We start from the raw sequence: 27511 nt of genomic DNA, 5'->3' as shown, positions 1-27511 counted from the left end.
ATCAAATCAGTTCATATTTACTTCCATAAATTGTGGTGATATATATATTATGGGTAAACACAAATTTGTATATGTAGATGTGATGTGAAATTTTAAGAATTATTTTCAAAATCTACTCATAAAATTTAACTGTAAACAGCTGATATATAGGGAAGTAAAAAATCTTTTTGGCTTGTGTTATTAATTGATTTACCCATCAGCAGTGTGCCTATGTTTTTTACAAACACAGTTGCATGGCACCTGATAAGTGTCCAACTTTGTTTTCTTATTTCTGAAATTTTTTTTTTTTTAAATTTGCCTTGCAATGTTCTAATATATTTTTTCTTTCCTTAATGGATTGCAGCACTTATTTTGTGTAATTTTTTTATGCATGTTATGTTTTAAAAAACAAAAAACATTTATTCTGCTGAAAATGAAAAAAAAAACAGTTAGATATAAAATATCAGTATGAAACAGTTTTTTCCACTTTCCCCATTCAGAGAAACGTTAACTGTGTGAAATTTTAAACATACTCATGCACATTTGATTTTACTTATTGTACAAATATTTCTTAAATTTTTTATTAAAAAATGTATATACTGATACTGTTAATTTCCATTTTTAAAAATTTTCAAAATTTATTCCAAATCTAGCTTGCTTTGCAGTAGGCAAAATTTGAAACATCTTGCTTCCTGCTGAGTAGCATCTTTCTTGAGTGAATATAGTGTTTCATGAATATTGTCTTTCATTTTCCCCTTTTATTTTAATCCTAAAGCAATAACAAATCTTTTGCAAACAAGTATTTTTGAGACTGTAGATTATTGTTATAAAAAAAAAAACCTTTCACCTTTATGGGATTTTTTTCTTCCCTGTCACTGGTACTGGCACCAATTGTGGAGTGGTTGGTTGTGTCCTGTCACTACTGTTATTGTTACTGTTGGTCGAGAAATTCTCTTATTATTCTACAAATGTTCAGGATTGCAGTTTTCAGGAGTTCCATGTAAGTGTTTTCTGGGATGCCTATTGTTGCTAGGTTCTGATGGAGTCTGGCACAATGCCGGTGGTTGACATGATGATTGGGATGGTCATTACTAGTTCTATAGGATATTTAGGAGATTTATGATATGTCATCTGTCATTCCAGGCTCCTTAGTAATGTATTTTCTATAGTAATCCTTCAGGTTAGCCATCTCTGTCTTCTGTTGCTCAATGAGGTCTCCTAGGTTCCTTCCTCTTTTTTTCTGAGCTATTGTCAGTCTCTTCATGGCTGACTTTGGGTGATGTTGGCGGTTCTTGGTTATCATTGTCCTTGCATTTCTCACAATATCCTCCAGCTAGGTATTAGTCCAATCCATTATTATTATTATTAGCTATATGGTGCAAGAAAGCCTGAAGCTTATGCTGCACCAGCCAAAAAAAAATATTTTGAATTACCCTGAGAGAGAGAGAGAGAGAGAGAGAGAGAGAGAGAGAGAGAGAGAGAGAGAGAGAGAGAGAGGTTGGACTACCACTGTTATTATTTTTATTGTTATTATTAGTACTAGTAGTAATGTCAAATCATGCAAGAAAAAAATATCATCTTCCCTCTTCATCTGTCCATCCCTCCAAGAGTTTGTCCAGTTCTTACTTGAATTTATTCAAGCCAAGCTACCACTTCCACAACAGATGGAAGATTGTTCCAGTAATCAACCATCCACTGGCTGAAGATAACCATGACTTATAAATAAACACAATTAAAAAATAGCATTGTTGGCCCATAATTTTGGCCCGTTATTTTGGTATAGCATCTCTCGGGTCTTGCATGACTACCACTGGGCTAACTAATAATGTATAAAAGTAATTGTTTCCATTTCATTGCACATACCTCCCAAAGAAATATTCACTTCACGTCTTGTAATACTTGGTAATCAACCCCATGAAATGCAATATGTATTTGATTTAACAGATTAAACGTAGTATACTATTAACACTTTCATACTGCAATTTTAAGTATTTCTTCCTGGATTTGGATAACAACTGAAATATAGCATGTTTCTGTGATTAATATGATAAACAAATAACTTCACTATTTATATATTTAGTAAACTAATAACAAAAACATGATTTTCTCAAACTGCAACGACTGTTATGCTTGTACAGTGAACGTTTTTCTTTCTGCGCACAGCAACAGACTTAATACCCAGATTAAGAAGCTATATTTTAGTTGAAGAATTTAGCTGAAGCTGTATTTTAGCTGAAGCTAAAATATATAGGATATCAATAACCTACATGATATGTAATAATAAAAATAAATAAAAAATCAGGATTTCTATTGGTCTGATTTTAATGAAATTTGGAAAGATTTTATAAATCTTTCTAATAAAACCAAATATAAGAGTTCATGAAAAATCAATCCACTGGGAGTCAAGTTATTACATGTGCACAATGAAATAAATAATATCCAGATTTCTATTGGTATTTTAATGAAATTGAGGCTGTCTCAATCTTTCTAAAAGGCCAAATATATAATTTCATTAGAATCCATCCACTAAGAATTGAGTTATGTGTATGGACATGCAGATGGATAGGCATCACGAAGATAATAGATATTTTATGCCTATATGCTAATTGACCTAAAATGATCTCTAAATGCAAAAAAAAAGTGTCAATAACAAATATACTAAAATAGAGAAAGAAAAAATGAAATTGAAATTTAGAAAAGAATCATAGTACTTTTAGGAGGTAAACCAACAATTAACTTTAAAAATAAATTTATGTCATTCATAATGACAATGTAGCTTTCTCATTGTGTTGTATAATAAGCATTAATTATTATTATTAATAATTTAGAAGAAATGGTCATGAACACTATTCTGGTGCATTATGAATGGAAAATGGATCTATATTAAAAGTTTAATAGATTCTGATTTCTAAAATGTTGACTTCCTTTGCTGCATCTTAGATGCATGATCCTCATTTAGCTATGTGATGTCACAATGTGTATTTTAGTTAAAAACTATGAACCCTCACATATTACATCAGTCTTTCTAAGAAAGATGTGTTTATTTTATATCGGTATTAAGTCTCCAAGCATTCATAACTGTTAGTGTATTTTGTCTGTAGAATTGTGAGTTCGTAGGATGATTTGCCTGTTGTGCAGGCTGAAACACCTTGTATAACTCATGAGAAAAAAATCCTACACCTCCTATTGAGATTAGCTAACTGGAGCTGAGCCTTGAATGAAAGGAATTTTATAAATTCCTCCAGTCATCTATAAGAATCAAACCCAGAACTCGCCAAACCAGTGGCTGATGGTGATATATTGTGCCAACTAGGCTCCACAGAGGACTAAAGGAAGGTGCAATCATCTGTGGAACATCAGTGTTATTAATGTGTTTTTCCTGTTTCTCTCTTATTTATTGTCAGAATGGCAATGCAAAATTTTTAGCTATATATAACTGGTCCATCCAGATATTATTTGTATTAAAAATAATTGCACATTCTGTAAATGTTGGTGTTATTTTATATATATAATTAGCTGTTTTTCTTTATTGATTAGGTGACAATCAGAGACATAGATGAACATGCAATGGAGCTGCTTATTGACTTTGCCTACACATCTCATATTGTGGTGGAAGAAAATAATGTTCAAGTCTTACTTCCAGCAGCATGTTTGCTACAAATGGCAGAAATTCAGGATGTCTGTTGTGAATTCTTGAAAAGGCAACTTGATCCATCAAATTGCTTAGGCATCAGAGCATTTGCAGATACTCATTCATGTAGAGAACTGTTGAGAATAGCAGATAAGTTCACCCAACACAATTTTCAAGAGGTAAGGAATTGTAATTGCTAGCTAAAATAATTTATTGATTGTTATTTTATCCAGTGACCCTTGTTATGTGCCGCAATTTTTATTTCATATAATTTACAAGATATATATGTCTTATTTTTAATTTTTATTGATGAAGATGCATTTTCTCCAATATAGTCTGTTTCTAAACATTTTTCTTTCAGCATTGAATAATTTCAACTATTCTCACTATAAATCTCTTCCCCCCCCCCCTTGCTATTGAGCTGCTGTTTTCAATGTGTCTTCATCATTATAATAATGTCTCTTTAATCCTTTCTTCAAACGACCAAAGAGATAATTGCGACCTCAGTGGGGCACATGTTGGTGTGTGCTTTACAATGCTCTAGAGGAGTAATGCTTCAATTAATTCTCTTGTAAGATGAATTTGTTGCATGTGAGTTACTAATTCACATGCAACAAATTGCATGGTCCCTAAAGGCAAGAAGTCCACAACCATCTTCCTCATCCCAAAAAACTGTGGCCATGACTTTTTCTGCTAATAGTAGTACCCTTTTGAAATTCTTCTTCCTCAAAGAACTTGGTCATTGCAAAATTTTGTGGACTGTGATGTAATGTAAAACTTGCATCCAATTTAGTCCTTTGAAAGAAAGAATGGTAAATCAGGACAAAGACAATATGCTGAAGATTGCTATGCAATAGTGGCTAAACAGCAAGCGGAGAGAGACATTTTAGAGTAGGGAAGTAAATTGTTCAGATAAGTTCCTGACTGTCTCTCAAAGCATAATTTGAGTTGGATGGGTATTATTATTATTATTATTATTTTTTTAATGTTATTTTTCACATTAAAATAAATGTAGGGATGTTTTGGATATCTTGTTTTTTGAGGGTACAGCCACTCATTGTGTAGTGAAAGGAGTGAAGTTATTGGTTATCACAGTTTATTATCTTCCTCCAGTATCTGGTGCAGTATTTGAAGTGAAATTTGTCTGTTGTTTTCGGCTATGTTATTTATTGTTTTTTGTTATTTTAATTTTGGTATGAACTTTGAGATTCTTTTACGTTCTTTTAGAATAGATTGGTATGCAGTTGGTTATTTCAAGCCCCCCTTTTCCTCTTAAACAGGAAGGGACTTATTTGGATAGGGTTTGTTTGAATTCACAGTTTACTTTAATGGATATTATTCAGCAAGAGGTTTTAGAGACTGATTGTTCTGTGTTGTTGATGTTAATACATTTTCATCTTTCCTCTTGCCATAAAGGTCCAGCAAACTCTTGTTATTGAGGAAATATTTGAGAAATATAGGGTCCCCAAACCCCAAAGTGTATAGATAGTGTTAGTTCAGTTTTTGTTTAATTTATTTCCTTTGAAAATTTGCTACTCTTTATCAGTTAGTGGTGGATGCATCACTTTTGGCTACGGTAAAGAAAGTAAACACGAGAACCATGGCAAACTACTGTAAACTTACTGGACAAACTGGCTTGCTGCTACTGCGGTTTCTCCCTGCATTCTCGGTAAACAGAAGGTGCATGTTATCAGTAGTGGTAGTAGAAGACGAGAAAGATACATTGATTGACACATAGGCATGACAGATGTTATAATGATTAGTTTTTTTCTCGTTATTAGAAGCTGATTATTGGAGTTAGTGTTTTTGGTATTAAAAAAATTATATTACTTATTTCTTTGTCCGTTTTTAAGGTTATGTTTCCTAACCTAACCTTAAAATGGACAAACCTAACATTAAAGATTTCATAACCTAATCTTGTTCCTAGCCTAACCTTTAAGGTTAGGTTAGATAAAAAGGAGGAGGTTTCTTTATAATTTTCATTATATTTCCTAACCTGACCTTAAATGTTAAGTTAGAAAATAATAGGAAAAGGTTTCCTTATTTCCTGTTATTTCATAGCTAACCTTTAAGGTTAGGTTACGAAATCACAGGAAAGGAAAGAAAGATCACACACACACACACACACACACACACACACACACACACACACACACACACACACACACACACACACACACATCATAAAGTCAATCAGTCACTTAACACTGATGTTATCTTGTTGTGTTCACATACCAATTAGTATATTGTCTGTCATGCTTGTGTGTCAATCAATATATCATTCTCGACTTCTATTGCTGCTACTGATAACATGCACACCGTCTGTTTACTGAGAATGCAGGTAGAAACTGCAGTAGTGGCAAACCATTTTGTTCGGTAAGTTTCCCGTGGTTCTCGTGTTGGCTTTCTTTACCCTTGCCTCACTTTCTTATTCAGCTTTTTTGGCTGTGGTACCCACTAAGATTGTTATAGGCATAGAACACTAAGAAAGCGGTGTTTTTTTGTTTTTTTGCATGTATGTACTGTATTATAGTGGAATCAGAAAAGAATTGCTACTCCTAAAATTTTAAAATAAAAAAAATATATTATTAAGATTCCAAATTAAAATATATACTTACTCAGTGAATCTAATGAGAAACTTGCTGTGATAGATTTTCAGCGATTTTGCTGAAATTAGGTTTCAAGGTTGATAATTGACAGTGAATGCCTGCTAAAGCATCAAGTCTGTTTCTCTCTCTTTTTTTTTTTTTTTTTTTGTTTCACAATATTTGGAAAGCCCATGTTCACATAAGTCATCGCAAATGATAAAAGTTTATGAACTACCTTGTCTGCTATATTAGGGAAAGAGTCCACCAAACTAGCTCAGAATGAAGATAGTGAAACCCTAAACTTTTCTTGGAGTGATGTGTCAAAAGAGATATCAATCAGTTCCTTTTTTGTGGATAGGGCCAAGGAGTTTTGCTTTATCAAGGGTTAGCTATCCACCTGTAATTTTCAGTGTCTGTATTGATAGGAAAATATTCTTCAGAAGAGATCAAAGCTTTGTGAGGTGGTCAATTATTGCTTTCTGTAAGTCTGACTCTGCAGAGATTTTTTTCAACAAGACATGTAGTAAATGCCGACCAGGCTAGCCAGATGGGGAAAGCGCCTGCCTGGCAACCCAAAGGTCGCTTGTTTGAATCCCACCTCAGGCTTGGATCAGGGTAAAATGCAAAAACTTTAGGAGGTGCATTGTGGCCACAGAAGCCGATGCACCAACAACTAACAAAAAAAAATGTAGTAAACATAACGAAGGTATCATATTTTCCTGTGTCAAATCTTTTTTTCTGAAAGAATAGTTTTATCTTTGAATGCAGAGATTTTATCATTAGCCATGAAAAGTGTTGTGTTTTACCTTCAAGTGATAGATTCAGTGAATTCAGTTTGTCAAATGTATCGGCAAGGTATGTAGCCTCTTGTGAATTATAATCACTAGATATAAAGTCGATAAATCTCTGCAGTTTGTCTCAAGTTGTTTTTATTGTAGCTTGAGCTTTACAATCAGTAAAAAACATCGCAATTTCAGGGTGTAATTCAAAGAATCTCATCAGCACTTTACCTCGACTCGGCCAATATGCTTCAGTGTAAAAAAAGTAAGCAGTCGTAGGCACTTCCAATTTCATTGCAAATCTGTGGCAAGTCACATAACTGATGATTTCTATTAATGTCTTAAATATATCTTTCAGTTTTCCAGGAGTGTTTTTCACAGCTAAATTTTCCTTGTGGAGTGCACAGTGACTATTTGAAGAGGAAGGGTGTGCTACTGCCTTGATTCTTGTAACATTTGAAATGGGATCTTGCATAGCCTTGGCACTGTCAGTACAAACATCAGTACACTTCTTCAAGTTGAGTTTATGGGCACTTGTCAATTTTTTCAAAAATAATGTCCATGTCTTCACACAGCTCACCATTATACAGGTATTGAACAAATGCCAACAGCACAGCTAGGCCACTGACATCAGTGCTCTCTATGAGTTGCAAGGTAAAATAAGGCAACAACTTAAGTGTAAGAATGAGTTCATTGAGAAGATCGGCTGAGAAAAGTAAATTTTTTCTTTTTACAGCATCATTAGAGAGCAGCACCTGTTTTAATTTTGCCAATTTTTTGGGTCCAAATATTGTTTTGCACATGCCAATAGTGCATGGCATTTTCAAATTTTCACCAATGGTGCGGGCTTCTTCTTTTGTTTGGGGTTTACATAAAAAAAAAAAAAAAAAAAGAGAGGTATTAGAACCTATACTACTTAGTACTGTGCTTGGGTTGGAGGTTGAGAAGATGAAAGAAGATATATTTGTTGACATTGGACTTGAACTTCTGTAGACTAATTTTCAGAAAATACGTATGAAGGAAGGTTGTTCCAGAAAACAGCAGTTGAATGAATAAACGAGGAAGATGAAAAGTTGGTTCTGTGAGTTTGAAGTTGGACAGTAAATGGATGTTGGCTGGTGGTGGCACGTGTTCGGACTGTTTTGAAAGAGAGAGCGGGAATTATAGAAGCTAATTCGGAAGAACAGTGCCCATGGAAGTATCTGTAGAAGAGGCATGCAGCAGAAACACTACGTCTATGAGACAGCGAGTGGAGAGACTGTTAGAGATGAATCATTAATTAACCTAATTTCCCTCTTCTGAATGGAATCAAGAAGCCTGAGAGAGGTTTTGGGGGCACCACACCAGATGTGGGAACAATATTCCATGGTAGGGCGGATTTGCGATTTGTACAGAGATAACAGCTGTTTGGAAGAAAAGTAACGCCTAGAGCGAAAGAGAAAACCAAGTTTTTTAGATGCAGAGGAAGCAATATTTGTAATATGCTTGTGCCAAGAGAGAGATTAGAAGTCAGGGTAATCCCCAAAAGAGATATATCATTTTGCCTAGAAATCAGAGTGTTACCAAAGATAAGTATAGGAGCAGAAGAATCCTTTTTGCGAGATATAAGACAAGACTGAGTTTTAGAAGGGTTGAAATCATCTAAGTTGTCTTTGCCCCACTGGAGAATTACCTGAAGATCCACATTTAAGGAATTGATAGCAGATTTTCGAGAAGTTGAAGCTGATTGAGCAGGGCAAGGTTTCTCAAAATGGAAAGTGGAATGCAATGTGCTATCATCGGCAAAACTATGGACAGGATTTCCAGTCAATGGAAGGTCATTAATATACAAGAGGAAAAGAGTGGGGGAAAGAACTGAACCTTGGGGAACACTGGCATTAGTGGAGAAGTCAGAAGACAGAGCCATCTACCATCACCCTCAGTGAGCGATCAGAGATAAAACTGGATAACCAATTACAAAGAACACCTGGCAAACCATAAGATGAAAGTTTGTTTAGAACATCTTTATGCCAAACACGATCGAAAGCCTTTGAGATATCAAGAACAACTACTTGTGTTTCACTGAACCTTTCCATTGAATTAGTCCATAAATGGGTAACATAAGCCAGAATATCACCAGTGGATTGACACTGACGAAACCCTTACTGGCGAACGTTGATCAGATGGAAGGTTTCTAGGTAGTTTAAGAGTTGGCCGTTAATGGATTTCTCCATTACTTTAGAAAGAGTAGAAGTAATTGCAATGTTATTATTGTTATTATTTGGTTTTTAGGAGCATTAGCAACTGAGGCCATACTGCTCCAGGAATATGCGGTGGTCATTCCCTGACCTTTCCGTATTTGGTGGTGACAGGCTTGAACCTCTACGCACTGCTGCTTCTTCCCACCTGCCTAGGGAGGCGCCCAGTAATTGTAATGGGATGATAATTCGATGGGAGGGATTTGTCATCCTTTTTAGGAACTGGCTGGATATTAGCAAATTTCCAAGCAGAAGGAAAAACACCATTGGAATAAGAAAGTGAAAAAAGGCAGCAAAGAATAGGAGTAAGTTTAGGAGCACAGATTTTGAGAACAAGTGGAGAAATACCATCGGGACCTGGACCTTTCTTAGCATCAAGATTCGTCAAAATCCTTCTGACATCCTTTTGACGGAAGACCACAGGAGGCATTAAATGGAGCGTGTTGGGAATGGAGGGAGGTGTTTTACCAAGATCATTAATACATGAGTTGGAATAAAAATGGGATGCTAGCAGGTCAGCTTTATCCTTGGCTGAAGTGACAACAGAACCATCTGGTTTGGACAGAGGTGGGAGCAGAGATGAGCAAAAGTTGCAGCCAGTAGCTTTGTCAAGAAACCAGAATGCTCAGCTACCATTAGGGCAAGAAGCAAGTTTTCTACTCTTAGCCTGTTCAAACTCTAGTTTGGACTGATTAATAACTGCTTTACAATTGTTGCGAGCTTTGGTGTAATCAGAAAATGAAGCTGAAGAATTAGAAACAAGCCAATTACGATATGTAACATTCTTCTCTTGAACAGTATTAGCACATTTATTGGAAAACCAAGGTTTAGATAAAGGACGAGATTTTAAATAGGAGTGTGAGATAAAGGATTCCATTCCTTTAAGAATAATTTCACTGACACAATCTGAGCAAATGTTGACATTATAAGTTTTGCAACAGTAATCCAATGGTCATCCCATTTTACATTCTTGTAATGCCAAACAACAGGAGGTTGGGAATAGCCATGAGATAAAGGCTCCACTGGAGAAGAGACGATCACCAAGTTGTGATCTGAAGTGCCTAAAGGACCTCTCACTTTGACCGTATATTTAGAAGGGTTGTTTGTGAGAAAAAGATCAAGCATGTTGGCTGTATGATTAGGATTGTCCGGTATTCTTGTAGGTAAATGAACAATCTGTGCAAGGTCATTAGTAATTGCAAAACCCTCAGCATCTTGACCAGCTGGATCGGTATGACTAGAAAAATTAAAATCACCAAGGAAAATTACTTCACTGTTAGGAAAGTTGGACTGGAGAGATCCAAGTTGCAGAGAGGAAGTCAAAGAGCTCCAAGTGATTAGTGGAGTTGGGAGAACGGTAGAGACAACAGATGAATTTGACCCAATGAGGTAGAGAGATTTTAAGCCAGAGAAGATCGAAGAGAGGGGATTCCAAATTACCAAGTCTCTGCCGGGGAATATCTAAACAGACATATGCACCAGTACCACCTGTGAGGCGAAAGGAATCATACAGCGAATAATTTGGCCATCTGAGATGAGCAGTAGTTGAATCAGTCTGCTGACGAGGCTTCTAGTGACGGTCGTGTTCAAAGCCGCTAAGTGGATTTTTCTTATTTATTGATTTGAAATTATTGTTTTTCTAAAACTTTTGATTTAAATTTAGTAGTATAACATTATTTTGTGATTTTTTGATTAATTTGGTGTATTTATTCTTTACTCGGCCTTGTAAAAGTATTGGTAAGGGTTTCCACGTGTTCGTAACTACCGTTACCGTTAGTAACTTTCCCGCCATTGTGATACCGTACTAGATATACCGTAGGTTATATACCGTACTAGATAGCGTTAGTTGAACTTCGTTAGCAGTTAAATTGTACGTTTAAATAAATACATATAACGACTTAGATTACAAACGTAATATAATTAATAACATAACATAATTAATTAATAAATTAATAGAATCATGACTCAGACCAGAGCAGCAAAGCAAAAGGCTCAAGCTAATGGAAGTGCTGTGGCTCAGAGCAGAACTGAGGGGGGCAGTTGCCCTCTGACTCACAGCCTTATAAAATGCACTGTTTGCTTGATGTTTGCAGAGCAATCGGGTACGGGACATGATACTGCCAAGGGGGATGTCTTTGTGTGTGCGCGATGCAAGGAGTGTATCGATATCAGGCAACAACTCGGCATTCTTGTGGGCCTATATGAGAGCTTGAAGGACAGGGTGGATGCCCTCGAAGAAACTAAATTGAGGGGCCCATCAAGCTCTCAGCTGCCCACATCAACGCCAGAGCTTGCACTTGGGCATCGCGTGACACAGAGGCAACCCCTAAGGCAGAATGCGCTGGTCCCGAAGGAACTAGTAGTTGTTGGTGACTCTATTGTCAGGGAAACGGGGAACATGCTTTGTAAAAAAGATAGGTGGAACAGGACCAGGGTATGTCTGCCAGGGGCAAAGGTTGATGACGTTGTAGAGCGAATATCATCTTTTAAGGGCACAAAAGGTGATATAGTTGTACTCGTTGGCACTAATGATATTAAGAGTAGGAGACCGGCAGAATTACTTAACAAGTACAGGTCACTGTTGAACGAAAGCCGAGAATTAGGGTTGAATTTGAAAGTGTCTGCAATTCTGCCCAGACACGATAGGAGGGAGTATATGATGAGAGCCTTGTCGATCAATTCGGCCCTGGAAAGATTGTGCAAGGCTCAAGGGGTAGAATTTTTTTCAGCCTGGACTGTACTTGTTAACAGGAGAGATTGCTTCTACAGAGATGGGATACACTTAAATAGAAAGGGTGCAAGAATATTTGCTGATGCTATCGAGGCAGTGTTAGGTGGGTCGGAAAACTGCTAGCTTGGGGGGAGACAAAGACCAATAGATTGACAGTAGCCACTGGCAGAGGTGAAAGAGATTCTTGCACTGCTTCTATTAGAATGAGCAGAAGCCTGAAGAACAAGATGCATGGTATTTCAGAGACTGCTGGGAGCCATTGCGGTACAAGTAAACACATGGGTTGTGTTAGGGTAGCTAAGAATAGAAACAGGTGCAGGTATACTTGCGTGTACACCAATGCTAGGAGTTTAGTAAATAAATTTGATGAATTTGAGGTATTGCTCAAAACATCGAAGGCAGATATTGTTGGGATATCAGAGACATGGTGTCACACAGATATAAGGGATGCAGAACTGCAATTTGGGGAGTACAACGTCTACAGAAAGGATAGACAGGATAGGAAGGGAGGAGGGGTTATGCTATTAGTTAAGAAACACATAAAAACCAAGGAAGTGAAGCCAGTCGACATCGCTGGACAGTGCAGTGTGGAGTCAGTTTGGTGTGACATAAACATTGGGAGATCAAAATTGAGAGTAGGAGTGTGCTATAGGCCTAATGACTCTGATGAGTATAATAAGGAACTGTACAGGGAAATAGAGTGGGCCAGTAAATCAGAGTGTCTTATAATGGGAGATTTTAATTTCCCAGATATTGACTGGAATTTGGGGGCTGGTTACTCACACACTAGCAGGACTTTTGTGGATTTATTGGACGATTGTTTTCTACATCAGCATGTTCGGGAGGCAACTAGAGGAAGTAATACTCTTGATTTGATTATCAGCAGTGATTCTTCATGCATTAAGAATCTGCAGATAAATGAACCACTAGGTGGCAGTGATCACAGTGTGCTGAAGTGGGATTTACTCAAAGAGGTAACTACCATTAGGGGTAAAGGGAAGGGGTATTGCTTCCGTAAAGGCGACTACGATGGACTGAGACAGTATTTAAATTCTATACAGTGGGACCAACTGATGATGTTACCAACAGCAAATTCAAAATGGGAAGCATTCAAAGAACTTATCTTGGAAGCTACTAGGCTTTACATACCAACTAAGAAATATTGTTCAAGGTTTAGGCCAAAATGGATGTCAGATGAACTAATGAGGCATATGGCAGAGAAGAAAAATGCATGGGATACATACAAATTAACACATGACACAGAAGCCTATGATAGATACAAGTTGATATGCAACCAAGTTACAAAGGAGGTTAGGCAGGCGAAGGCAGATTACGAGAAATCCTTGGCAAGGGATGCAAAGAAAAACAGCAAAGAGTTCTTTACTTATGTAAACTCTAGAAGGAAGGGGATGAATCAGATTGGTCCACTTGATATTGATGGGTCAAGTGTTGATGATCCTGCTCAGGTAGCTAACAAACTAAATGAATATTTTGCATCGACATTCACACGTGAGGAGTTATTCAGCGAGGGGAATGCCAGAGGTGTATTCAACTCTAGCAGTAAGCTACAGAATCTTGAAATAACTGGGAGTAAAGTGGAGGAGAAACTGTTGAAGATAAACACAAGAAAGGCACCCGGGGTGGATGGGATCTATCCAGTTATATTAAAGGAGGCAGCAAAGGAAGTAAGCAAACCCTTAGCCATAATTATGAGAGCTTCCTTGGACTCAGGGGAGGTACCCATAGACTGGAAATGTGCAAATGTGACCCCAATTCACAAAGGAGGATCAAAGGCTGACACAAGTAATTATAGACCTGTGAGCTTAACTTCTGTTCCAGGAAAATTAATGGAGGCACTGGTTAAAGAAGCACTGCAGGATCATTTAGACAAGACTTCAGTTATAGCTCAGACACAGCATGGTTTTGTTAAGGGGAAGTCTTGCCTGACCAACTTGATTGGATACTATGATGCAGTCACAAAAGAACTGGATGCAGGGAATAACTTTGATATTATATACTTGGATCTTAGAAAGGCTTTTGATACTGTTGCACATGGAAGACTGCTACACAAATTGGAGCAGTGTGACATTGGAGGCAAATTGCTGCTATGGATAAAGGGGTGGTTGAGGGGGAGAAGACAGAGAGTAGTAATCAATGGACACTGCTCATCGTGGACTGATGTTATTAGTGGAGTCCCTCAGGGCTCAGTGTTGGGTCCATTATTGTTTTCTGTATTTATAAATGATATTGATGATGGTATATCGGGCTTAATGTCCAAGTTTGCAGACGATACAAAGGTAGGCAGGGTTGTCAAGGACACTACTGACACTATGCTGCTGCAACAGGATCTGGAAAGGTTGAGCAGATGGGCTGAGAGGTGGCAAATGAAGTTTAACATTGACAAATGTAAAGTACTACACATGGGAAACAGCAACCCCAGAGCAACGTATCAACTCTGTGGTACTACACTGACAGTGGTAGAGAATGAAAGGGACTTGGGGGTGGTTGTGCAGGCAGATATGAAGTTCTCTGAGCAGTGCAGACGGGCTGCAAGAGTAGCTCATGGAGTATTGTCAATGATATACAGGAATTTTTCCAGCAGGGATAAGGAGGTGATTATTCCATTGTATAAGGCGATGGTCAGGCCACACCTAGAGTACTGTATACAGGTCTGGAGGCCTCATTTCAAGAAGGATGTAGAGCTGCTGGAACGAGTACAGAGAAGGGCAACAAGATTAGTGAATGGAACAAAGGGGTGCTCTTACGAAGAAAGGCTTAAGTTTTGCAAATTACAGTATCTGGAGACTAGGCACCAGCGAGGTGATCTGATAGAGGTGTATAAAGCCTTGAATGGTTTAAGCATGCTCAATGCTGATGGGATTCTTCCTCTAGCTCAGAAAAATCACCTGATAGGGCATAAATTCAAATTGAGGAAAGACAGATGTAGGATAGACGTGCGGAAATTTGCCTTTAGCCAGCGAGTGGTTGGTTGATGGAACAGACTTCCATCCCTTGTGGTGGAGGTTGATAGCCTAAATAAGTTTAAGGCTCAGCTGGACAGGTATTTTGAACGAACAGAGGGGTGAAGTGGAAGTGGGTTTTTTTTTTTTTTTTTGGCTGATGCTGCATAAGCTTGCTTTCTTGCATCAAATGCCTCTACTAATGTTAATGCTAATGCTAATCAATCGATAACTGAGATTCTGTTAGAAAAAGTACATGGAGTTTGGCAGACTGCAAGTGGAAATGGACATCGTTGAGATTAGAATTGAGACCACGTATATCTGTGTAATGAATTAGTCAAGTGATTGACAAGTAATGTGATGGTTCACTTTCAGTGAGGCTCTAATAATTCTATTTTTATGACTCGAAAATATCGATTTCACCAACGAAGTGTTTTTTTATGTAATACTTCTTTTTCCCTTCGAAATAAGCAATGGACTTACTGTTTGAGTCTGATGTTTTTTCCCAAAATGTGTCATCAACAGAGAGAGTTTTATACAGTTATTGCTGAGTTTCTGTTCACATATTTCAGTTTTTGTTCAGAGGGATTTGATTCTGCTGATCACCACAGTAATAGAAGCCATATTTCAAATGTTCATTTTGATAATGTCGCCATTTTTTTTGTCTCTTATCTAGAGTTGATTTGCTCATAGATGGACTTGATGGATGGTCATGATTACGTTCACCACCTGGTCTGTCATGTTGAGGTGTTCTCAACTTGTCTTTGCATCCTTTCTTAGGATTTTGTGTTCTCCCTGTAGAATATGATTTTCTCTTTGTTACTCTTACTAAAAGTTTATTCACGATTGGATGGTGTGAAATGAAAATTAAAAATAGTTGCACAGAAAAACTACTACGTTGCTCCAGCACAAACTCAACACAATGTTTCTGGGACTTACATCTACTGTTGCACATTCTAAGAGAGGAAAATAGCTGAACATTGGCTGTATATTCACTTCAATATATTCAGTATACAATTGCCTAGTAATTTTGTAAACAGTGGGACCTGTCAGCAAATAATTACTGTAAACACCCAGTTTCTCTCTTCAGCTGGAGATTCAATAAAAGAGTATTTCAGTGGAACACTAATTACAAACATCTACCACTGGAGAGGAATACAGCTACTATTCATCAAGTGTGGTACATTAGTTACAAAGTAAGTTTTTGTAAATAACAGGACATGACTTTCGTCGACTGGAAGTTATGCTAAGGAATAAACTAGAAAAAAATATTCGTGGACTGACAAAGTAATTGATGGAGAAATCATGTGACTTATTTAGCTACCAGTTGTATTAGTGTCTATAATGCAAGGAATGTTTTCTGTCATATAGTCTTGATGAAAACAGTCATTGTGTAATTAGTGTCCAATCTGTTACAAGTGACAGTGACATTCACAGAAAAGATCATTATTGCCAGGAATTTTCTCAATTCCTGGCCTCTACATTCACCAGATTAACCCCCCTCCTTCCCGTGTACTTTAGGTTATGAGTTTTTTGAAAGGTGCATTATAGATCTAACCCCTTTTTTCTCTCCAGTTTCTAAAATCTCATATTCAGTACAAGGTTTATTCTATTTCTTATGTTTCAGTTCAACAAAGAGAGTAGCTGTTAGGTTTCGTGCCTCTCCCCCTCCCAAAAAAAAAAAGAAAGGAAAAAAGAGAAATTTTGGGTGTACTACAGGTCAACAATATCATTTACTGTCTTATAGTTATAGACCAGCATTTGTAACATATTAAACATTGCCAATATGTGTACTGGATTTGATAAATAAAACCACTTGATGGCAAAAGTTCAACTACTTTTTTTTTTTTTTCTACTTCGAAGGAAAACCTCCATTACATATATATGTGATAAATATTTTTCTATGGAGCTTCATTGTATGCATTTTAATTGAATAATAAGAGAAGTTTACCTCATTATAGTACGTAGAACACTTCTGTATGATACTCTCCAGAAATTAAAACCGAAAAATCGAAAAACTTACATTAGAGTAATAAATAGTTTAACAAATTAAAACTCAATTTAACGCAATAAAACTCATTTTAACACAATTAAAAATCAATTTAATGCAATTAAAAATAAGAAAATTAATTAAAAGAATTTAACAAAAAAAATTGCAAAACAATTTTCCTTCCTGAAGCTGACAACGCTTTTTGACCGTATGTTGTGATCAGGAATGAAAATTACCGAAAAGGGGTGAATATGAAACTTAAATAGCGATTATTTGTCTTTGTGCATGTGCATAAATGCCCACGAATCAGAGATGAGATATGGCCAATGAACATTAACAGAATTTTCGTGTAATTTAATTTCTATGGTTTCTGTAATTAATAGTTGCGTATAGTTACGTTGGACACTAAGTATTTTGGCCTCGTTAAATAAAAAAAATTTTCGTTAACACCGTGAAAGGCTAATTCTGATGCTGCTGAATGAGAAGCACGACCTGAGGCTGCATGTTGATTAACACGAATATTCAAAGGAAAACTCGTTGAACCCTGATAAGACGAGTCGCAAACATCGCAAGAAATGTTGTATACCAGGTCATTAATTTGTGTTGCGAACAAGGAAAGGACTGAGCGATTGTTCAGTATAGTGTGTAATTTCCGTATTGGCCGTTATAATGTTGAAGCATACTGGTGTTTGTAGGTTTTCGATAGATTTTAAATTGGATTTTATTCGAGTCCCGAGTAAGCGTGAAATTTAGAAAATTTAATGACTTTGTATCCATATCCTCCCTTTCCAATGTAAATTTGAGCCTATAATGAATAATATTAAACGAATGTGAAATGTCTTGGATAGTACTACTATCAGTAATAACTTGAACATCGTCTAAATACCTCCCATAGTATGTGATATGGGGTTGAAAAGGTGTCTAAATATATATGCTCAATCACTGAGAGATAGATCTCCAATATTAATTTGCTCAGGCTGAATCCCACTGGCAAACCAAAAATTTGTTTGTACTTTGTCTCGAAAGGTGATATAGTTGGCCTCAAATAACAGTTTAATTAACTAAAAAATTTCCTTAATAGGAAGCTTCGTATAATTAATCTGTATCGAGTTATTATTTAACATATCCCAAATAATATCTAATGTGTATTCAACGTTTACATTTGTATATAATAAGGTAACATCCTAGTGAGAATAAATTATCATTATCGCTAAGTCTACAATCTGTAAGGTTATTAAATAATGTTATTAAATATCTTAATCCCAAATTGTATCGCATGTCTAAAGGGTTTTATAATGCTATATACATCTGTGGCTAAGGATGAAAATGCGAAGTTTCTGTAGGAAACAATAGCTCAAATAGGAAATTCAGTCTTGTGTAATTTTAACTGACCAAAAAGTGCAGGACTTTTCAACATATGGGGCAGAAATCTGTCCCATATGTTGAACAGTGGCACAAACAGCTTAACAGATTCTTTAAAGATACCGAATTTAAAATTGTGGCCAGGCCAATACGGAAATTATACACTATAATGAACAATCGCTCAGTCCTTTCCTCGTTCACAACACAAATTAATGACCTGGTATACAACATTTCTTGCGGTGATTGTGACTCGTCTTATCAGGGTTCGACGAGTTTTCCTTTGAATATTCATGTTAATCAACACGCAGCCTCAGTTCGTGCTTCTCGTTCAGCAGCATCAGAATTAGCCTTTCACGCCATTAATGAAAAACATACTTTTTTATTTAATGAGGCCAAAATACTTAGTGTCCAATGTAATTATATGCGACTATTAATTGCAGAAACAATAGAAATTAAATTACACAAATTCTGTTAATATTCATCGGCTATATCTCATCTCCGATTCGTGGGCTTTTACACGCATGCGCCAAGACAATCGCTATTTAAGTTTCATACTCGCCCCTATTCGGTAATTTTCATTCCTGTGATCACGACTACGGTTGAAAAGCGTTGTCAGCTTCCGTAAGGAAAATCGTTTTGCAATTTTTTTTGTTAAATTCTTTTAATTAATTTTCTTATTTTTAATTGCATTAAATTGATTTTTAATTTTTTAAACTATTTGTTACTCTAATGTAAGTTTTTCAATTTTTCCGTTTTAATTTCTGGAGGTATCATCGTATCATACGGAAGTGTTCTATGTACTTATATTGAGGTAAACCTTTCTTATTATTTTACAATTATTGATATCAACGTAGAATGTATTGAGCATTACAGCTCTGGTTCATACTATCTAATGCATTTTAATTGAATAAAATAGCAATAAAAAAAAAGGTAATTTTAAACAAATTAATTTGTTTAAAATTACCTGATCAAATGGGAAATAAAGCATAACACAATTTAACTTCAAGAATATCAAATTTTAATGAGATGACATCACATAATGTAAATAGAGTAATTAGTAGAAAGAGACTCCAGAATGTCAGTAAGATGGTAGGTCTCCTTTCAGACAAAGTTATTACAGATGAATTACACAAAATGCCTGGATGAAATTTTTTCCAGAGAAATTTAGAGAATTAATGTATAGTTGACCTCATAGTATTTGGCAATTGGGGGGTTCTGTTCTGAGCTGCCTTGGAAGTTCCCCCAACAACAAAATATCAATGGTCATAAAATGTCCACCCGAAGGCAGTTGCATCAATGAACACCTTGAATAAATTATTCTAGTGTATAAAAAAATTTCACGAAATGAAACTTATCTAAATTTAACACTGCAAATTATGCAAATAAAGTTAAAAAGTGAGAGCTATAAATGCAGATATAAAATATTAATGTGTAACATATTTACTGGCATCTCCTACTGTAGTGATTGAGTAATTGATGGTTATAAAAGGTATATCAGGTGTTAAAAACTTTATACTACACTCAGGAAATGTTTATTTACCAGGAAAGTAATTGTGAAGTTATATTTCATAACTGGGTTGTCCCTATTGCAACACCAGGGTACCTGCCCACCCACCGAGGAGAAGCCAACAAGCTTTGAAACGGTGCCGTCTGGGCGGTGACTACTGTTACTTATTCTCAGCGGATATAGTAGTATCTGCTATCCTAGTATCTGCTGAGAATAAGTAACAGTAGTCTTCTCCACTGGTGAAGTGTAACTTATTCGAGATAGTACAGTACAAACAGCTCATTGTGAAGGCATTCACGATATGAGATATAACCAAAACAATGCCAATTTAATTAATTAATTTAACTACTTTGGTAGATGGCTACATTGAAATGATACTTTTGCACTAACCTATACATTAATTACCAGGAAAGTGCCATGTGATATGTAACTGTGAGGTGGTATTTATGTAGCAGTATCTCTTATAGAGGAGACATACACACGGGATAGCTGGTTAACCTATTAGCATGAAATCTGGTAACAAAAAAAAGTCTTAAGGATATTCAAAATAACTCATGAAATTTTAAAATTGATTGGAGTGGTTGCACCAGATACAGTACCATTGGTCTCATATTTTCTGAATTAAATTTTCTGAGCAGTGCAGAAATGCTGTCAGAGCAGCTCATGGGGTTTTGTCAATGATGTACAGAAATTTTGCTAGCAGGGATAAGGAAGTGATTATCCCTTTGTATAAGGCCATAGTTAGGCCACATCTTGAGTAATGTATACAGGTCTTCAGGCCTCACTTAAGGAAGTGATAGATCTTCTGGATTGGGTGCAGAGAAGGGCAACCAGATTGGTGAAGGCAACAAAAGAATGCTCTTTTGTTGAATGCTCTCAACAAAAGAATGCAGAACTGAAGCCTTAGAAAGGCTTCAGTTCTGCAAATTGCAGCATCTCAAGACTAGGCACCTGTGGGAGATCTGATTGAGGTGTTTAAATCCTTGAATAGCTTGAGTAAGCTAAATGTTAATGGTATTCTTCTCCACTTGTTGAGATTACAAACATGAGGTGGCATAAATTCAAGTTGAGGAAGGATGGTTGCAGGATAGATGTGTGAAAGTTTTCCCTGAAATTTGTGGAAGTTTGCCTTACTGCCTCTATGGTGTCTTTGGGAAGAGAACTCAAGAGGTTTCTTAAAAGTTGTTTCACTCTTTTTCCACTAGGAAGAAGATGGCACAAGAGTGCCATCTTTTCTATCTTCCTCTCAAAGCAAGAGAGGTATATTGGGAGGTGATATGCTGTGTTATGGTCATTGTGAAGTGCCAAGACTTTGCTGTAGATTCAAGATGACAGTGGCTGTGCCTTTGCCTGTTTTTACAGTGTTTGACCATCCCAAAGTTCTTTGATAGCTCCCTTCCAAAAATATATGGAGAAGATTCCCTCAGGACTACTTTTCAAAAGTAATCCATTGAGAAGGAAAATTCTATATTTCTGCTCTAACCATGCCCAAACAGGAAATCTAGTATCATCATGGTCTTTACACTTAGAGCTCTTAGACTATACATCAATGAAGATGAGGAGTTCAGTAATATCAAAGCATTACTGGACTTCAGCAGCTACCCTAGATATTTGTGAACAAAACCATCCACAGAACCTTTATAAAGGACCACCTCCAGAACAACCCCTCCTCAGAAGATCCTTCACAATATATCTGTATATATTTTGATCCCCACTGAAAAACAAAATAACGTGATAGCTAATAACGTAGTGGAAAAAGAGTGAAACAACTTTTAAGAAACCCCTTGTTCTCTTCCCAAAGACACCATAGAGGCAGTAAGGCAAACTTCCACAAATTTCAGGGAAAATTTTCACACATCTATCCTGCAACCATCCTTCCTCGACTTGAATTTATGCCACCTCATGTTTGTAGTCTCAGCAAGTGGAGAAGAATATCATTAACATTTAGCTTACTCAATCTATTCAAGGATTTAAATACCTCAATCAGATCTCCCCACAGGTGCCTAGTCTTGAGATGCCGCAATTTGCAGAACTGAAGCTCTTTCTAAGTAAGAGCATTCTTTTGTTGCCTTCACCAATCTGGTTGACCTTCTCTGCACCTAATCCAGCAGATCTACATCACTTCCTTAAGTGAGGCCTGAAGACCTGTATACATTACTCAGGATGCAGCTTAACTATGGCCTTATACAAAGGGATAATCACTTCCTTATTCCTGCTAGCAAAATTTATGTACATCATTGACAAAAACGTATGAGCTGTTCTGACAGCATTTCTGCACTGCTCACAGAATTTTTCATTTTTCACTACCCTGAGTGTAGTGCCCCACAGTAGATAAGTTACTTGGAGGTTACTGCTGCCCATGTGCAGTGTTTTGCATTTGTCAATGTTAAACTTCAGTTTACACCTATCAGCCCATCTGCCCAACTTTTCTAGATCCTATTGTACTAGCATACTGTCATTAACAATCCTGCCAACCTTTGTATCATCTGCAAACTTACACATTGTCTGATATGCCTTCATCAATATCATTGATAAATATAGAAAACAACAATGGTCCCAATACCAAACTCTGGAGGATTTCACTAATAACATTAGTCCAAGAAGGGCACTGTCCATTGATTACTACTCTGTCTTCTCCCACTCATCCACCCCTTTATCCATAGTAGCAACTTGCCTTTAATGCCTTACCGCTCCAATTTGTACAGCAGTCTTTTATGTGCAATGGTATCAAAAGCTTTACTGAAATCCAAGTACGAGGGGTGATCATTTAATTTGCAGACTGGTGCAAGATCTTATCTTAATTGTCATCATCTGAATCTTCTCTGGATTTCTCCTTGAAATACTCTGCCTTGAACTTTACACACTTTTGCCACCATTGTACCGACACATTAAATGCTTCTTGCAAGCCATTTTTTTGAAAGACTGCGAAGTGCTTCCATTGTGGCTCTGGGAACATCATTATGTCGGAAGTGAAATGCTTGCCTTTCAGAGCTTTCTTGAGGTCTGGAAACAGGAAGAAATTACACGGGCTAGGTTCAGTGAATAAGTGGTATGTGGCAGAATCATGGTACCTATGGCAGTGATCACTGCTTGTACAATATTAGCCGTATGAGGCTTGGCATTGTCTTGATTGAGAAACAACTTTACACCAGAAAGTTCAGTCACAACAGAATATGGCTATCCTACCAAGACACTCATTACCATACACTTTATTCATCTCTTTAACTGTTTCTGATGCATTTATGACCTGTGTGACACAATAAAAAATCACGTATCACTGTTCAAGCTGTCTGACATGATACTTACTTCAAGACGATAGTGACACGTGGCTAAAAAAAATTCTTCATGCAACACAGCTCTACAAGTATTGGCATGTGCACATGGCGCCTCCGTAGCCAGGTGGGAAGGAGCAGCAGTGCGTAGCACACGCTTCTTGATTAGACCGGGGTTCGAGCCCGTCACCACCAAATACGGAGGATGCGGAAAGGTCAGGGAATGACCACCGCATATCCTGGAGCAATATGGCCATAGTTGCTAATGCTCCTAAAAACCAAATAACAACAACAGCATGTGCACATAGTCTGCTTTACTGCGATCTGGGAGAGCTCTAGTAGTAGTTATAAGTTCACGTGGTAAACATAAAATCTTGCACCAGTCTGCCAGTTAAATGATCACCCCTCGTATATGATGTCAAAATTATTTTTTGCATCCAGTTCCTTGGTCGCTGGCCACAAGTGCCAAGCAATTTATTAGTGACTAAGCGATTCCCAGTGATTTATAGTATGTTCTGAAAAATATACCAGTTTCTTTAATTTTCATTGTTAACTTACTTTTATTTTTGTGAAACAGCTGTTTATCTTAGAATTAGTAAGTGAAGACACAGAAAAGAAATCACCTTTCTTATTTTTTCTCTTATTCTCACTTTTATTGATCTAACTAACACAGTAGCCTCTTGGTCGCTAAGTGGCACTGCTGTTGCCTCCACGTGGTGGAAACCTGGGAGAGGAAAGTAACACTCCCAGCCAAAAGAGCAAACATGAGTACTAAAATAACTACTAATACTACAGGGCTTCAAGAGAAAGCCCTACCAAGTAATGATGCAGAAGCACAAATAGACAGAAGACAGATATAGACCCACCAAAAATACCGAAATGCATTGTCATACATGCGACAGGAGATCTGACATTAGGATGTATGTCTCCGTTTGTAATTCAGAAAAGATTAGAGGGTCTAGTGGGATCTTCTAAGTTGGTTTGACGCCTGAGATCCAGGGACATATTAGTGGAAGCAAAGTCCCAAACACTCCCAGAAGTTGCTAGCAACAACAATTTTTGGAAGAATACCATTAGCTGTAACACCACACGACACGCTGAATTCTTCCAGAGGCGTGATCTCCGAGTGGGACATCTTAAATGTATCAGATTAAGAGCTCGCAGAAAAATTGAGAAGCCAAGGAGTAACAGGAGTGAAGAGAATTAATGCCCAAAGGGATGGAAATAGAATTCCATCAAGAACTCTTATAACATTTAATACTCTGAAACCTCCAACAACAGTCAAAGCAGGATATCTGAACTGCCAAGGAAGTCAATTTTACCAAATTTAAGTCAAATTTACCAATGGTACCAAATCCATTGAAACATCTTGAAATGTACAAACTATAAAGGGGAACACCCAGCCTACTCGAAAACGTGCGGAAAATGGAAACAAGAGAAACAAATTCAGAAATACAGAACACAACACAACGTACCAAGAAGCAAGGAGAATAATACAGTTATGGCCTACAAACAAGCCAACATATGCACAAGCAGCAAGCTAATATAAATCAGTAGAGGTTAAAACTGAAATTTCTATGCTGCCAAAAGAATCACTTACTGGATTGAAGGTACAATAACAGGAGAAAACAGTGAATACTCCAATTTCTATTCACATAGAACAGATATCCACAAATCAGCACCACAACAAAGATCGACTTAAACCTACAAACACCAAAGCAACCGAAGGTGGACATAGAAAAAATAAACACATCTGAAGAACCAGTACTAGAAATCTTCACAGAAGAAGATATGGACAGGGACCGGCCTTACTACCCTAAAAAAGATAAGACAAAGTATAAGAATGCTCCATTTCGGAAGCAACCTGAAAGCCCTAGAAAAACCAAATAATGGATCAGTTCATCCAGTGGAACTGTAGAGGACTATGAGCCAATTATGAAAATGTCCAGTACCTAATAACGCACCATACACCAATATGCTTTTGTCTTCAAGAGACATACCTTAAACCAGTGGTGTGCAAACTATGGGTCGTGGGATAAATTAAAGGGATCGTGCCAATTTTTAAATAAAGTTAGTTATTGTGTGCAAAAACACTAAAAAACCTGTTCTTAAAATTACTTTTTCAATACTGTAGGTATAGAGACCTTACTACTCGAACGAAGTCTGAGATACGAATGAACCCTATTGCAACTGTTTTTTAGGGTGGTGTCATGTGTGATGTAGGTGGCTTTCTTACTTATTGTCCTTGTGGGTAATGCGCCTTAATTTGCTCATTAGCACACACAGAAAGCAGCTGACTAGTGAAACTTCTCAGTAGGTATTAATACTTCTCAGTACTACTCAATTGCTGGACTGTAATCTCTTTAGCTCTTAATTCATGCTTCCTACAGCAAAAATTTGCAAATATGCAGTGGCAGTAAATAGCAAGTCTGTTGCACCCAAGCTTTATTCTGCTTTACAATTCAGTGCTTTCATGTCAACTTGGATGTGTTTTTAATTTTTCTGCTACTTTTTATATTATTGTTTTTAAGAAGAAAAAAAAATATATTTTACCATGGACAATTGGGTAATCAGAACAAAACAGTCGAAGAGTGACGACAGTAATGTTGCTACAGATACTTCAGAAGCTGAAAGGGTAAGAAATGTATTATGTGAAAATTTGGACACTTAATTTTATTTCAAGTGTAGTGCAAACACCGATTTCTGGGAGAGAGCCATCATATTCCAATCAAAAAGAATGAAAAAGTCAAGAATTCATCAAGTACAGCTTTATTTAGTGCTGTTGATGATCAGCAATGTCCTTTATGCATAATATGTTACAAAAAACTGGCTAATGAAAGTATGAAACCTGTTAAATTAAAAAGACACTTACATACGAAACATCCAGAGATAATGAAAAATACTGTATCCTTTTCAAAAGACACGCCGACGCCATACAAGGTCTGAAATCTTTCATGAAGAAATGTGGCAGTTCCTTGTAAAGCTTTAAGAGCATCATTGGAAGTTTTATATTAAATACGAAAAAAATTGAAATCGCACTGTTGCTGAATTTATTGTTCTCCCTGCTACTATAAAAATTAGCATTAGTAGAGGCATATGATGCAAGAAAGCAAGCTTATACAGCATCAGCCAAAAAAAAAGCTCAGCTCAGCCTTAAATTTGTTTAGGATGTCAACTTCCACAACAAAGGATGGAAGTCTGTTCCACCAACCAACCAACCACCTGCTGGCTAAAGGCAAGCTTCTGCACATCTAACCTACATCTGTCTTTCCTCAGTTTGAATTTATGCCCCCTCAAATGATTATTCTGAGTAAGAGAGAAGAATTCCATCAGCATTGAGCATTCTCAAACCATTTGAGGCTTTATGCACCTCAATCAGATCACCTTGCAGGTGCCTAGTCTCCAGACACTGTAATTTGCAAATTGTAAGCCTTTCTTCATAAGAGCAACCCTTTGTTCCACTCACTAATCTAGTTGCCCTTCTGTGTACTCGTTCCAACAGCTCTACATCCTTCTTAAAATGAGGCCTCCAGACCTGTATACAGAACTCAAGGTGTGGCCTGGCCATTGCCTTATATAAGGGGATAATTACCTCCTTATCCCTGCTAGAAAAATTCCTGTATATCATTGACAAGACACTATGAGCTACTCTTGCAGACTGTCTGCACTGTTCAGAGAACTTCATATCTGCCTGCACAATTACCCCCAGGTCCTTTTTTGTTCTCTACCACTGTCAGTGTAGTACCACAGAGTTGATACGTCACTCTGGGGTTGCTACTTCCCATATATAGTACTTTGCATTTGTAAATGTTAAACTTCATTTGCCACCTCTCAGCCCATCTGCTCAACTTTTTTAGATCCTGTTGCAGCAGCGTACTGTCATTAGTGTCCTTAACAACCCTGCCAATCTTCGTATTGTCTGCAAACTTAGACATCAAGCTTGATATACCATCATCAGTATCATTTATAAATAGAGAAAACAACAATGGACCATACTGAACCCTGAGGGACTCCACTAATAACATTAGTCCATGATGAGCAGTGTCCATTGATTACCACTCTGTCTTCTCCCACTCAACCATCCCTTTATCCATAGCAGCAGCAATTTGCCTCCAATGCCACACTGCTCCAATTTGTGCAGCAGTCTTCCATGTGCAACAGTATCAAAAGCCTTTCTAAGATTTAAATATATGATATCAAAGTTATTCCCTGCATCCAGTTCCTTTGTGACCACATCATAGTATCCAATCAAATTGGTCAGGCAAGACTTTCTCTTAACAAAACCATGCTGTGTCTGAGCTATAACTGAAGTCTTGTCTAGATGATCCTGCAGGGCTTCTTTAACCAGTGCCTCCATTAATTTTCCTGGAACAGAAGTTAAACTAACAGGTCTATAATTACTTGTGTTGCCCTTTGATCCTCCTTTGTGAATTGGGGTCACATTTGCACATCTCCAGTCCATGGGTGCCTCCCCT

General features: G+C 37.1%; 1 protein-coding gene across 4 annotated transcripts in view; it reads left to right on the top strand.

Annotated features, from left to right (window-relative positions):
- The window catches only part of dbo (Kelch-like protein diablo), a 279705-nt gene that overhangs the window by 46421 nt on the left and 205773 nt on the right, over positions 1–27511 (top strand). For all 4 annotated transcript variants that reach the window (XR_016546845.1, XR_016546844.1, XM_090371089.1 and 1 more), the window contains exon 3: positions 3517–3789. Coding sequence is in view for 2 of the 4 variants with exons in the window: in XM_090371089.1 (XP_090227215.1) it covers positions 3517–3789 (273 nt within the window). In the remaining 2 variants the exon portion in view is untranslated. The remainder of the gene's footprint in view (positions 1–3516; positions 3790–27511) is intronic.

This window comes from Mastigoproctus giganteus, chromosome 4 (genome assembly GCF_048544385.1).
Source record: "Mastigoproctus giganteus isolate SK-2022 chromosome 4, ASM4854438v1, whole genome shotgun sequence".
NCBI classification, from domain to species: domain Eukaryota; kingdom Metazoa; phylum Arthropoda; class Arachnida; order Uropygi; family Thelyphonidae; genus Mastigoproctus; species Mastigoproctus giganteus.
Note: the sequence above shows the minus strand (reverse complement) of the source record. Positions and strands in the feature narration are given on the sequence as shown.